At 35.2% G+C, this 15,393-nt stretch overlaps 1 protein-coding gene across 1 annotated transcript in view; it reads left to right on the top strand.

The window, feature by feature from the left end:
* The window catches only part of TBC1D22A (TBC1 domain family member 22A), a 141,412-nt gene that overhangs the window by 54,327 nt on the left and 71,692 nt on the right, over nucleotides 1-15,393 (top strand). Inside the window, exon 10 of the mRNA XM_071423854.1 lies at nucleotides 6,512-6,587. Coding sequence (XP_071279955.1) covers nucleotides 6,512-6,587 — 76 coding nt within the window. The remainder of the gene's footprint in view (nucleotides 1-6,511; nucleotides 6,588-15,393) is intronic.

Raw genomic sequence — 15,393 nt, 5'->3', positions numbered from 1 at the left:
ACTTGGGTTTTATTAGGCTGTGATTAAGTGCTTCTGGAGCTGTCTTTTCTTTCGGCTGAACAAGCCCAGTTTCCCCAGCCTCTCAAAGAGCATGTGCTCCATATCTCTTAGCATCTTGGTGACCTTTTGCTCTTGCTTCATTTTGTTCTGAAGCTTATTACCTTTTTCTTGTATGAGGGTCCTTAAAACTGGATGTGGTATTTTAGATATGGTCTTGAAATACAAGAAATAATTTTTAAAAATTTGAAGGAAAATCTACATAGTAAAGATTGAACTCTGGAACTGTTTGGTCAGAGAGGTTGTAGAATCCTCATTTTGGAAGTTCAAACCCAGAGTCTTGAGCAGCTTGCTCCAGGTGATTTGGCTTTGGGCAGCCAATCATTTCCCTCCATGGGCTAGCAGTCTGCTGGCTGGCTTTGTTAGGGCTCACCAGTGACTCAGTCTGAGCTTTCTGTCTGCTGAGATTTCAGGTCCTTTGGCACAGAACTCGTCTCCAGCCCGTATTCTTGCAAGATTTGCTGATTTATGCTGATTTATGAAAGCCTGGTTCTCAAGCTGTGTGTGGCCATATGCAAAATATATCTTCCATGTGTGTGATAAAGCTAGTTGTCTTTACAACACTTCTAAACTGTAGATGATGCATGAACATTCTTGTATTTTCATCTGTGGCTGTTCATATGGGAAAACAAGAATTATCCCATGAGTATTTTTCCCATGTAATTAAGTAGACATTCCCATACATCCAGATTATTAACTTCTTTTTTTTATTACTAAATTGTCCTTTATAACACTTTCTTCAATAGTGTCTCATTAACATTCAAGTAAAAAGTTCACATTGATCTGTGCCACCTGAAAATGTAATGTTCATGTATAAAATAGAGTATAACTTTTCATTTTAAGTTCGAGTATACTGGTAATAAAATAACCAAAGGGGAAATACATGCATTGCATAATGATCTAACCAGATGTATTAAAAATAGCACTAAAATATTAATATAATAATTTATCAGGGCCTGGTAATTTTTAGAATAAAAGTGAGATAATTCATATCCAGGGACTAGAGTGTGCTGAGGTACATATTAGCTATTTCTATGTCTGATAAAATAGCAAGATTTATGACCTTTAAAGGCAATCCTGCAGAGTTCTTTCTCACTCCGGGGTTATGGAAAGTTGTTACTTATAGATGCCTGGATGGATGGATGGATGGATGGATGGATGGATGGATGGATGGAAAGCTGGATCCAATAAATAACATGAACATGCATTTCAATTGTTGAGAAGAATGTGCAGAAATAAGTCTTCTAAAAATTCTTCACAGGACCTTCCTGGTTTATTTTAAAGGAAAAATAGGTCAAATATAGCTTTCTTTGTACCTTTACATTGAACTCCTGCACAAGTTTCTGCATAATAATGCAGTTTTCCTGCCTATCACTGAGAGTAAAATTTTCAGGAAGACAACAAATCTATTTGTAATCAGTAGATGAAATACACTGTGCTATCAGTATACTTCAGCATAAAAATATTTTATCCTCTACCTAAAATTTGCAGCATCAGCTTTTGGAATTGTACATGTTTGTATTTATGATTTCTAGCTCTTATCCAGATTTGAACTGATGCCTGGCCTATGCTGTAATCTAAAAATATAGAATGAGCACTTTTGTCATTGCCACTTTAACAGTTTCCGTAATTTATAATACATCCATTTGAGTAAAACTGAGGTTTGACTACACAGACCAGTAGAAGGTTGGATCTTTGGTCCTGACTCTATGGATGCTACTTCAACAGGAGAAACAGTACCTACATTTTAATAAACTGTTAGTTTTTTGTCCCGTTATGTAGGAATAAGTAAGATACTGTTTTGCATACTTATGCAAAATTTTGGGCTGCAATGCTTTGTAAAAATTTTTCTTACTACTTAGGAAATTTTGCATTTTGAAAAGTCAGGCTTAATAGTTGTAATGGTTGACAGACCTTTTCTTCTAAAGAAAGTGTCTTGGAGTAACAATGGAACATGCAATGGACTGTGCTAACAGCATAGTTCAGCACACTTGTGTGTTTGTTCTTGTGCATGCACACTCTATCCTGAGCTGTATTCAGGAGTGAATTTACATTATAATCTCTATCTTCAAGGAACATTTTGGGTGAAGTGTGCTTGTATTGATAGTGTTTATATACATCATGGCTATCATTATCTGGTGTCATGCTTCCCTCTCTCCTGCCCCTGTCTTTCTGCATAACTTTCTGAGCAAGGTGAACCAAGATTTTTAATAGGAGTTTGCTTAGAGAATTCAGAAATGTTTGAATGAAGTACTTAAATAAGTAAAAAGGAAGATTTCAGGAGATCTCTTTGTGACATGAGGATGAGAAAACCTTTTTCTTTCAGTTGTCATTGGTTCATGTATACTTGATACTATGCTTGAACATACTAAATTGATGCATAGCAATTCTTAAATATGCATTAGTAGAGAAAATAGCCATCCAAGTCTGTATGTCTGTATGATTTATATGGATTGCTTAGTGTATCCTCTACATTTAAAAGCTCTGATCTCATTGATAAAACATGAGCAAACAACACATGAACATCTCATGTCAAAACTTTCCATTTGGTTCTAGAAATGTTTTTGATATTTTCCTCAGTGCACTGTTGGTGAACACTGTGTATGACCTGAAAAGATGAGAGGCATTGTGCCTAGGCCTCTGCTTGGCTGCAGTCATAATGTCAAATTACTGACAGTGTTTTTTTCTTTTACTTTGGTTGGCTCTGTTTCTTCTTCATGATGTCATGAAAGATTGTTTTCCATTCCTCTTCAGCTTGCTGCTTCTTCTTCTAAAATGATCCCATCATCATGTATTAAGAGAAATAGATTAGGGATTTTCTTCAGCTAGTGCCTATGAAGTCTCTCTCTCTCTCTCTCTCCCCCCCTCACCCTCTCTGGGAGGACAGTCCCAGTTAAATCTGTTTTGAGCATTTTTCCACGTTTCCTCCATTTAAAATGTCTCTACCCTTAAAAAAGTAAGGAATTGCTTAGTAGTTTTTAAAATGTTCTGTGAAGTCTATAATTTTAGTACTTTATTTTAAATTAAAACAATTAGTTTTTGAGAAATCCAGTTGTAAAACTAGTTGTAGTTGCAGGGAAGTAGGGCGTTATACCAGTTTCTACAGAATACATATAAACTACTAACACAAAGATTTGAAGCTGTTGCAAGTTTTGATCTCTTCTGACATTATAAAGTCCTAACCTTCTGTATTGTAAGGTGAAACTAATTATGTGTCGGTCTGAACTAGATATTATGCCCATTCAGCTGTGAAGTAGGTTAGCGTAGTTTATCAAGGGTTCTGGTATATATACATACTTTGTCATATGTGAATGCTTACTGTCAAGAGCAGTGTTTGGAACTAAGAGATATTTTATGTGAACTCCTAGTTTTCATCCTGATTTTTTTTAATATTTCCTCATTTGAAACTTTGACCATCAATAATGAGCAAAACATAATCTCTGAAATAGTCATAAGTAATTGAGAAAATAATTGTCTTGGCTCAGCTCTGAGCAATAATTCATGAATTTTGTGATTTTGGCATGTTTTTTCTTTTCTGTTTTACTATTTTTCCTTCATCTATAAGCAAAAAAGGAGCAAGAATAGTGGGTACCAGAATACCTTTAACATTTACAAAGTCTTTCTCACAGTTTCACAAACTCCAGGGAGTCAACTACAAGTGTCATAGGAGGGCATATGTACAAGACAGTTTAATTAGAAGAGAGTACTGGGGAATCCAATAAAGATCTTTCCAGTTTAGGTGAGTCAGCACAAGTAGAAGAGTGACCCCCAGCTGTGTTCATTTGCAGCTGAAATAATGAACAGAGAAATAAATAAGCAAAAGATCAAATGTAGTGAGAAGCAAATTTACCTGTTTTCAAATCAAGATGGCAGTTTTGGGTTGCATTTCCAGGTTTGTATGGATTAAATTAGGCTTTGAGAAAGAAAGTAGTTTGAGATTCATAGATCACAGTCAAGAGTTGCACTACCTGGGGAGAGACTAATGATCGAAGCACCAGTGTTTTAACTCTGTCTTGACTTCCAGTGTTACATAGAGGAGCATTCTTTTACAGAGGATCTGTTACAGAGGAAATAATTAAATACCATCTTGCTGTACTTTGAGTGCAGTACTACTTCTAGAAACACCAGTTAACTTTGTTTTAAATAAATAAATAGAACAGCATAAAACCATTTTGCAACCAAAAAACAAGTGAATACAGTTTTAGTTGTTAGAGTATGTTCTGTAAGAAAGTGATTATGATTTCCCAAAGATTCTGTGCCTTGGATATTATCCATGATTAATACAGGTGTCTGTTAGCCTTGTGTAGAAGGCAGTGTTCCAGTGCATGGGATAGTTTCTTTCTTCCTGAAATGAGATTATAATAGATCTGAATTCTGTGTGTCTTTCCATTCTTTCCATTTTGGTTCTTTATTGCATTAAAAAGGATGCTCATGTTCTGTTTGTGAAATAATGTCAACAAGCTGAAATTGTTGCAAATTTTACATGGTAATTGTGAAAAATTCAGGGAATTATTCTTGCTTCCTCATCCATACTGTTTTAGTTTATACACTGGGTTCTAATATTAATTACTGTGAAAGGGCTACTGCTAAACTAGTAGAAAAATTTGCTATTAGAATTTTAAAAATATCTATTACTATGATCAGTTACAAGTGATCAGAGCATACAGTAGACTTTTTGATACTGTAAATTGCTTGTTGGCTAAAGTGCTTTAATTTACAGAATTATTAGTGTATCATTTTGCCTTATGAATTTTTAGACTTCACACTTTATAGCAGTTTTTCAGAATTTGAAGATTAAATTGCAGTTCAGTTTCATAAGTCAAATAAAACCTAAAAAAACTCCATGTAAATAAAGCCAAGAGAGTCAATAAGACTTTTTTTGGTTTTAAATAGAAAAACATAAAAATGAACTGATACATAAAACATATGAACAGATAATCATCTCTTCTACTCTAAGACCAAGTTAAAAATTTAAATGACGTCAAGAAAAATTAGTATTTGGGATTACTTAGCTCCAGCTGATAAAGGAATTACTCAAACAATAGCAGTTGAGGCAAAACATCCAATACTGTGGTTTTCTGTGCATGTGGTGGTTACACAAAAAAACCTTCTACATAGCAACTTTCTTTTAAAATATGTATGTATAATTTTCTTTTCTTGAATCTCTCAAGAACCACAGGAAGACAACTGTAACAAAAAGAGTTGAATGGAGGGATTGCCAATTAAATATTCAGAAACATTGCTGTGTATTATAATGTCATTATTTTAAAAGATTGATCACTTTGGGTTTCAAGCGGAGATATCTTTCTTGCTCTCATTATTTCAAACTCAAATCTATGCTATAGAGCTGCAATCCACAAATTAAAAATCCATTTACAGTTAATTCATTCAAAGAAATATATGCAAATATAATGCCCTTTTAGCTCCATAGCTTGTGTGTTAGATTTTGATTCATGATATTAACTGTAATCTTGGGTTCAGAACAGTTATGAGTACATTAAAACAGACTTTTGATTTCTTATGCTGCTTGAAGTTATTACTCTGTACTTCAAAAGATCAAATTCTTTCCCTGCCTCTGATTATAGGCTAAATTTTCATATTTCCTACATTATTTGTTGCAGTAATCCGTGGCTCTCCGGGCTTTATATGAGTCTAAATCCAGCTAGCTCTGGACTCTGCCCACACGGACTTGCATAGATGAAATAAAAGACGAGAAGCGCTCTTCTCCATGTGGGGACGAGTGTCCAGGTTATTGGCTTGGGATAGGACACTGCCGGTGCAGTGACCACCCAGGTAGAAAAGAGGCTGAACCCCACCTGCAGTGGGTTTTTATACCCGAGAAAGGGGGTGGGGAAAGAGGACCGTGGCCAATGGGATACCACTGGGGAGGGGTGAGGGGAGGGGCCACCCATGGGACAGACCACCAGGGGATATGGAAAGGGAGGGGGTATGGGGGAGATACCATGTAGTGGGAGAGGGGAGATAACACTCTACATGACATACCATACTCAGTACAATTTTCCCATCACCCAGTGCAAAACACCAACTAAATAAACTATTGAGTGCAATACAACAATTTGTAGAATTGTAAATTTCCGAGAAAAAAAAAATCACCTTAAAAATATCTAACATGGCACATTTTGGCATGTAAGATGAGGGCCTTTTAAAGCTACTTGGGTTTCTACAATAAAGTAACTTCACTAGATTAGCAAGTAGAGAGCAGTTGATGCAGGAATAGCTATACAGAATATGCTGTTAGAGGTGGGGACTCAAAGGACTGTACAGTGTGATGATTTACTATTTTACTGTAGAAGCAGACCTAGGAAATGCAGTCACAAAACAGAAACACCATAAGAAAACAGAGAAAAATACATGGATTAAGAAAAGTAATTGAAAGAAAAGAAACCTTTTTTTCTTTTCTACAGCTAATACTTGTATGTGGTCTCCTCTTTAGGATAACTACACGTTTGCACAGCCAGGAATCCAAAAGAAAGTGAAGATGTTGGAAGAACTTGTTAGTCGGATTGATGGTAAGTCTCAAAGGCAAATTGATTTCTAACTGATGTTAGACTGAAAGTGTTTAATTAAAATACTTGCAAGAAAAGCCAACATCACTGCAATCACCTGCAATGATGCAGTAACATCACCTTCCTCAGGTGAGGTGTCATCACTGGCTTGTGGCATACTGGCCTTTGTGGATCACTGTCGTGTATCATTTAAAAGAAAGCCACTAGAGCATGAGTCTCTTTCATTACTTTTTATTAAGGCAATATAATCAAAATTCAATGGCAATTTCTTTGCAGCAGAGTAATGACCACACACAAAAGGCAGCCAGTATTCATTTCCCATTAAGCCTCAATGGTTGTTGTAATGCAGCAAGTCACAGTGGTTGTTTATGGTTGTCCTTCGGCACTATGTTTTGTGCCTTTGTGCATCATTTTGCTATCTGGAATGCCTGCATAATTTCTCTGTGGAATCCAATTAATTATGAACTCTGGAAATAACATCTTTAATTTTATAGATAAATTACAGTATGTGCAGGGGTAATTTTAGATTATTCTTTCATGTTTAAGCAGCTCACTTTGAAATATTTTACCTTCATCCTTAAAGTAATTCCTTTCATGAAATGCTGACTGTCATATAGCTAGGACAGAGTTTAATTAAATGAAATGCAAGAGATAATGCTTGCCCATTCTAAACATAATCTCTTGATAGTTTGTTAGAATAATGAACAGAGTAGTAACAAAATGTTGCCAAGCAGAACTGGGCATATATTTGCAACTCTAGCATGTCAGTGATGACTTAGAAAAAATATTTCTTGTGTAGCTTTATATTTGATAATCTTTTTGGAAACATTAATTCCCTGGTTTTGTTACATATACTGTGCAGGTTTTTTTTGTGCCCGTGCTTCTCATAGGAGATTTTGCCTCCTTGTATGTACATCCTTAATATTTTATAATGGTCTTTGTGCTTTTCTAGGATATTAAGGTATTTTTAATGATCACAAACCAAGGGCAGGAGAAAAATGTTTATGTAAAATTACACGATAAACTTAAATGTATGTAAAAGTTTTTGTTGTTGATACATTTTTTTAAAATGCCAGTAAATACGAAAAATATAAGGGCATATTTCTGTATATTGGGTAGCTAAATATTTATATTTAAAATATAGTTAAATCAGTGTATTTTGTTACTTAAAAAATAATCTAACTTCTCATAATCTGATTTTTTATATGTAGTTTTAGTCTTGCATCAATTGATGTTTACATTTCAGAAGCAAATTATTATATATTAAGTAAAGTGTATAATTAAAATTCCTATAAATAGACTTCCTTAACTTGGTCAATGAACATTTATATAAATAATTTGTTTAACCAAGATTTTAAAATTAGAAATAGCATTCTGATAGCCAACTTTGTGGTTCAATTGAATAAAAATATTAAGTATAATACAATATATTATTGTTTAGTTTAAGGAAAAAAGAAATGCTGAAGTCTTATTTATACCTTCCGTGCTTTAGGGATATAGTTAAATGATTTCTCTTGATTATTAGGTTTAGGAAGCATTATTTTTAAAGCTTTACAGTTAAAAAATAAGTCAGTTGTAACAAATAGTTGTGTCGTCTTATACTGTTACTTGATCATCCTTTGCAACTGAAAGCAAAGTGTGAGTTCCTGTTTTTTTATCTAATTTAAAATAAAGCTGCGAGGTCTTTATAAATTTTTTGTAGTTTTCAGCAGATATCATCAGTGTTTGCTAGTAAATATTGATGGACATTTAGAACTGCTTATGTTATATGGGGCCTCTGGCAGTGTTCCAAGCCTTTGCCCTTGCCTCGATGACTCTGTCTGATGGGACAGGGCTGATTTAGAGCAGGCTCTGTGGAGTCTTGCCCTCCACAGAGTTGAGTTTTGAGTGATTCTGGGGATGGAGATTCTGCAACTTCTTTAGGTAGAACTGTTTGGGAAGTTTGACTACTTCCACTGTCATTTTATTTTTTATATAAATAATTGTTTTGTAAAATGGAGCTTATGTCCACCACCTTTTATTTTATCTCAGCGTAACTCTGAGAAGAATTTGGCTCCATGTTCTCTGCATGCTCCCTTTAGGTAGTTGCAGCTTTTCTTAGACTTCTTTTTAAGGCTGGTCAAACCCAATTCTATCAGCCTCCTTTCAGGTGTGAAGTGCTCCAGCTTCCTCTGCCCTGCACTGGGCTTGCCCATGTGTGCCAGCCTCACAGCAGTGGAGGTAATGCTGCAGACATGGTTTCCCAAGTGGTGGATACAGAGGAAGAATCACTTCCCCTGACCTGTTGGCGTCTTTCTTGCTTAGAAAGCCTAACAAATGTGTGGCCTTTCTTGCTGCAAGGACATTCTTGACTTGGGTACAGCCTGTTGTCCACCAGGATTCCCACATCCTTCTTGGCAGAGCTGCTTTCCATCAGGCTGTGCCTAGTCAGTGCTTGTTGAATGAGACTTTTCCATCCCAAACAGAGGACACTTGCCTCTCCTGAGTCTCAGTAGATTCCTCTTAGCCATTCCTTTAGCTTGCTGTTGTATTGCGTTTTTATATTTTGTAATACTTTGAAGTAGTTTTGTTTTGTATTCCCATATTTTTCCCAAATGGTTTATCCCAGACTGTACCCCCCTCCCTTTACCTGTGTAATTCCTCTCCCAGGATGAGATCATCCCCAAACCCCCACCCTGGCTCTCTGTCAATCACTCAGCCTCCCATCCCCTCCATCCAGAAGTTTCGGTCCAAGTCGTCGAGTGATGAGCCAGAGGCCAGGGGTCAGCCCCCCAAGCCTTGCCCCATACGCTGTCCTAAATGTCTATCCCCCAGTACCCATCCCTTAGGGTCACTCATTGGTTGGTAAAATGTTATCTACTTTTGGTTTCCACCTCCCTTTAAATGTGACCTTGGCACATCTCCCGGGGCTCTCGGCAGGAGGCCCCCTGAGGTGCAGGAGCTCCTTTGGGACTCCTAATAAAACCTTGGATTAACCCCTGCTAAGAATCGGCCCTTTCTCTTCTACCGATGTCTCTGCTGTCTCTTCTGCAGCGAAGGCAACCAGCCCAGGTGCCCTCAGTACCCTCGGGGCACACACAGACAGTGTCTCCCCGCTGTCGGCCGTGTTGGGGTTGCCCTTCCCGGTGTCTGCCGACTCGGGACTGGCCCAGGGTTCTTGAGAGGCTCCCAGAGGGACCGAGACAGCTTGCCAATATTCCTTAAATAGTAGCCCTCACTTTCAGTGTGTCAAGCACCCTGCCCAATCTGGTATAATTTGCAAACACAGTCTATTCTATGCTATCATTAGTTTTTAACAAAGATACTGGCCCTAGTGCTGACTCTGGAGGGATATAATTTGTACTTCATTGTCAGTTGAACTTTGTATTGCTGATCTCAACCTTTATAATACAAGGGTCCAGTTAAAAGTTTTGTGTAGTAAAGATACACATTTTTCATTATTCTTTGGGCTGTTTCTTTTTGTCTGGAAGACTGTCCACTCAGTTACTTTCTTTCTCAAGAAAAGCACACCAAAGTATGTCTAAGATTAAAATTAACTTTTAGTTGTTAATTAGACAATGGTAGTTGTGTATAGCCATAACCTTTTGGATGCCTCAGCTAAGGGATCCTGAATTAATTGGGTTTTTGGTGGAATCATAACATAGTTTGATTGAATATTGTGGTTTACTCTTCATTTCCTTTTTGCTTTTGTCTTTTTATTCTGGGTTTGCCATTCTTCAGTTAAAGGGAAGTGTATGGCTGATATAAATTCAGTGACTTTGCTTTTTAGAAAAGCCCCTCATGATCTGTATTTGCTGTACATACCCTAAGTGCTCATTAAGGTTACTGTGCAAGAAAATAATATTCCTGTTGGTACTGTGTCACATTATTTCTTGATGCTGGGTAACTGCACAGTGAAGCAAATCTTGATGTAGTAAGTAGCTGTGTGAGTGGATGAAGCCTGTACTGCTTATTTGCTAATAGTAATGGATTACCAGTGTATGAAAGGTGATGCTTGTGCTTTGGAGAGTGCTAATGCATTATGTCAGTGATTCAAGCAACCTTCATTAACCCAGCCTTATGGATCACAACTCCCCTCAAAGTACCTGTCCTTGTGTGTACACTCCAGAATATTGCAAAAGACTTCAAACAGCCAAAATACTCTCTTAATTTAATCATAATCTCATTCTGCTTAAACTCCAGAAAATAATTTTGATAAATTGTGTTTAATGGAATTTTTTTGGTCTGCTAATGGAATGTTGTTATAGATGAGATGGAGTTTGAAGATAAAACATTATTCAATCTCATTAGTTTACTTATCGTCATCATTCAGATTTTTCTCGGAATTATCAAAAAAAAAATTGAGAGGGAGGATCAATAGATAGCTCAATAATACAAGGAATCTCTTATAACTAATTATCTTTTCTGTTTCCTGTAATGCCAGCAGAGCTTCTCTGCTCTAAATCATGAACCATTTCCCATGGTTTGTAAAAGGTCATACTCACGTGGCACACTATCTTCCACTTTTACTTCCTTTAGGGTTGAAATCAAACAGACACGGTATAGGAATGCCCAAATTAATTCAGGATTTGTGTTTCCAGAATTTACAGGTGCTTAGCACTTGGCTGGTGTCATGCTTGGAAGAGTCTCAACTTCTTCAATTTACTGTAAGACAACTGGTAATTACATGAGAGTTTGAGGTAGCCATTTGGAGAAGTCTGAGCATGTGTAGATAAAAGTAGTCTTAGGGATTCCATAAACATTGATAAAAAGTGATAGAATCATGTAGCATTCTCTCCAAATTAACAATAAGGCAGTTCTAGGAAAAAACCTTAGGCTATTAATATGTAAATGTATTTTTTATATATGTTGGCTTCTTATTAGTATTACAGAAAATTATAAAGCCAGTGTTGGCGACTCAGAAAAAATATTCTGCGTCTTGTGTGGGGATAAGTTTGAAAAGACTTTTTTCTGCATCTTTTCTAGAACAACTCAACCCAGGTTTTGCATTTGTATTCTGCACAGTTCTTTTTTTTTTGTAGATAAATTCTCTGTTGTTACTGTTTCACATTCTTTCACCAAAAATCACCAATCATTTTGTAGAACTTTCCCTTGAATTTTAGTAACAAGAGGTGGAAAAATGCAGAAAATTATTGAAAATAATAGTTAAAAAAGGCTACTGCTGCCATATATACTTTCCCCCTTCTCAAAATGGAGGTAATGGAAAAATACCTAGGAACATAAAAAGAGTGCTGCATTTTAACTTTCTCATAAGGAAAACTTCAATTTCTCTGGAATTCAGCTACATTTTTCAAAGGTTCAATAAAATTTCAGAATTTCTGCTGTTTCCACTGTGAATGCATCTTCTGATCATCTGTTTTGGAGAGTTACCACAGCTATTCCTACACATGATGTTTTCATTGGGACAATTTCTAGTTTATTTGCATTTTATTGTTGTAAAAAAAAAGTTAAAAATTTTTAAGGGGTGTTTTTAGTGCAAAATTTAAGTTTTTATATTTGGATTGCTAAAAATAATGACTTTTAGTAAATACTGAATAGTACTGTTTGAGGAAATATTGTTAAGTTATTCCTAAGTGCAGTTAAATTGCTATTTCACCTTTTAAAACCATCTTCTATTTCACCTTTTAAAACTATCTTCTATTAAAAATTTTACAAGTCCTATTTTTTCTTATTGTTGCCGTATTTTACGTGTTTTCTTTCACACCAAATGACAGATAAATTAGATAATGCCTCTTGTCATAATGTTCTGAGCAAATTAATCTTGACTTCACTAATCATACTTTCTTTACTTATTTCTCTCTTGGGTTACAAATGTCTTGGTTGGCCCATTAGCTGAAATTCTGCAGATGATGCCAGAACTAAGGACTTGTAATAAAGTACTTTCATGTTGTGGCCTTAAATTCATATTTTGCATAATTTTGCTATTCACATAAAGTTTTAAAATATAACTCTCTTATAAATAGTTGTGTGTTGTGTGTAAATATGTGCAGATCAAGTTCTTAATGAAATGTAGTCAGTTAAAACTTTTTCATTTTTGTGTGCATTTTTGTTTAACCACAGTGGAAAGGCTTATTTAATTGTACCATTCTGTATACTTCTCATGCTTTGAAATATTTGCTGTAGAAATGTCTAAAAGGTTGGTTGATAAAGCTCTTAATATTTATATATAATATGTTTTCTTATTTAATTGGAGAAGTTTATAAAACATCCTTCATTAGAACAGGATTAGTACTTGTAGGATTATCCTTTCTAAGGTCTTAGTTTATTTAAGAGCTGTGTGTTTTTAATGGGCTGCCAAAGTTTTAAATGTCCAGACTTTATTTGGGATTCTTACAGTTTCTTCTCTGAGTATTGTGTGGATGTTTTGCATTCATCAGGTTCTTGTCCCAGGAGATAAAGGTGCCTATTCCCATAGAGCTGTCCAATGCTCCAAACACAAACTTTTCACAATTCTGCTCAGAACTTAATTTCATATGACGAGTTAAGCCAAAAAGTATTTAGAGATACCTCAAGAGTAGTTTTAATGCTTCCACAGCTTCTGAAGGACATTCAGTTTCTCTGCTAATTGAACTTTTTAAACTGCAGAGAAAATAGTTTTGCTTTTTTCTTTAGCAAAATCTGACTCTTGGAAAGACAAAATATCAACCAAGACTAATACATTTTCTTATTAATCCATTTACTGTTGTTTAATCAGAACCACAGAACAAGTTATCTGTTCAATATACGTGATAGATATAGATTAATTAATTTGGTTTTTAATTTGAATCTTGGGTGTTCATACAATGAACTGATAATGAAACTGTGGTAATAGATGACATTTGATCTATCTTTGTTATGTATTTAATCATGCTAATGATTTTTTGGTTGATGGTTGAAGAATGCATAATTATATGTGCAAAATTATGTTCATGTTTAATTATATTGTAAAACATTTTACAGACACCAATAACTTTGAATTAGGATTGCGTTGAAGTATCTGGAAAAAAGAGCTCTAATTGCAAGAGTTGCAAAATGGGTATTCTTAGCCTTGTGAAAGCATTTTGAATTGGAAATGGACATAGAATTTTATTAGAATTTATTTAGACCTTACTGCTGCTGTTGAGAATGAGTGATTAATAAGGACCTTGTTTCTTGGTCCATCTTTCTATGTCAGCTTGGTGCTGAAGTGATAGAAAATCTTGTAAGCATTTCATAATTGTTTTAATTAATTTGCACTCCAAAGCTCTTTCTCATTTTAATAAAGCTATTTTATTTAGCTCACTAGTAGTTATTTTATATCTGATTTTATGGTTGTAATTACTGTATTATACTTTAATCCACTTGTAAGTGCTGTTCACTGGGCATTATAATTAATTGATATATCTTTTAAATAATATTTTTATGTTTTACTGTGGAGATTATATTTGTATGCTATTACAGAGTTCAGAAACCTTACCAAGAGTTGAGCATGACTGTAAAGTAATTTGTAAATTCCTGAGTACTTGTAAGTACTTTAACTTTTAAATTGCCAAACCTTACTATTTTCATGGCAAATTAAAAAAAAAGAAAAAAGGGAAGAAAAGAGATGTTTCACATGATGGGGGATTTAAAGAGTATCAGGCATAAACACTTTTATGAGTGCATACAGTTATGATTTAGAAGAAGAGGCTAGAGAAGTCCAGTGATGGTACCTAGAAGTGTCTCATCAAACATATGTTTTTCCCTGTTGTTTGTTGCACTTGGAATATTGAGGACCACCTGCAAACATGGAGTTTTTCTTAACTTTTAGCTAGAAGGGTAGATCTTTCTTGATTACTACTAAATGTTTCTCCTAATATTTTCCTCCATTTGGTGTTACATACCACAGAATTGTTACTTTCATTTGATTCCATTAGGCAACCAAGCCTTCCTTTCCCTCCTTCCCTCCTCTAGTATTTTCTTCTTTTACTTTGTTATGTTTCTTGGGCTTTTTAGTATTAGCATATGGACCATATCTTTTGTTATGATGAGGATGCTTCTCAGTCCTAGCTATGAGCTATACATTTAGTGAGCTAAATTTAAATAGACTATTATCTTTAAATTTTAGCTCATGAGGAGAATGTAATTGGCAATATTTCTATGTTTCTGCCAGTCATATTTTCATTTTTAGGACTTTTCAGTGTATTTTTTTATGCTTTTGTTGTAATTTTTTACAGTGGACAATTTTAACCAGTTATAAAAAATAATCTTGTGGAACAAGATATAATCAGCATGTAAATATTTGACTTGGATCTCTGCTATTACTTGAAGTAGAACTATGTATTGTGATGAGATCTTGTCTTGAGGTGAACATTTATGATCTTTAGGATGTCTTCTACAGTCATCAGGAGCTCCTTTTGCAATTAATATATATTAATAGAAGTTAATATATATAACTACGAATAACTCATTGCTAAGCTGTGGTCTTGACAGAATTACTGTTTTTCAGAATTTCATATTGGGTTTGTAAGCCCTTTTCTGCTTCTGCAACTGGTAACATCTGGTGTTGAGATTTTACTCCAAACTCTTACCTTTGTTTCCCATAAATATCCTGACTTTGAACAATGGAGAAATTATTCAGGAGAGAAAATTAGATTAAAAATTAGCTTTCAACAAATAAAGTAAAAAAGAAAGCAGTGGTTGACTGGTGACAAGGTCTTTTCTTTTGGACTGCAAGGTTCTGTATGTGGGAACTGTAGGATAGGGATGGAGAGCACCCTCAGCCAGTTTGCACCAAATCAGGTGGGAGTGTTGATCTGCTGGAGGGTAGGAAGATTCTGGAGAGAGATCTGGACAGGTTGGATCAATGGGT

Source organism: Agelaius tricolor, unplaced genomic scaffold (genome assembly GCF_023055355.1).
Source record: "Agelaius tricolor isolate 1412-34295 unplaced genomic scaffold, bAgeTri1.0.p SCAF_3, whole genome shotgun sequence".
In the NCBI taxonomy this organism is placed as follows: Eukaryota; Metazoa; Chordata; class Aves; order Passeriformes; family Icteridae; genus Agelaius; species Agelaius tricolor.
This window is presented reverse-complemented; position numbering and strand designations above follow the sequence as displayed.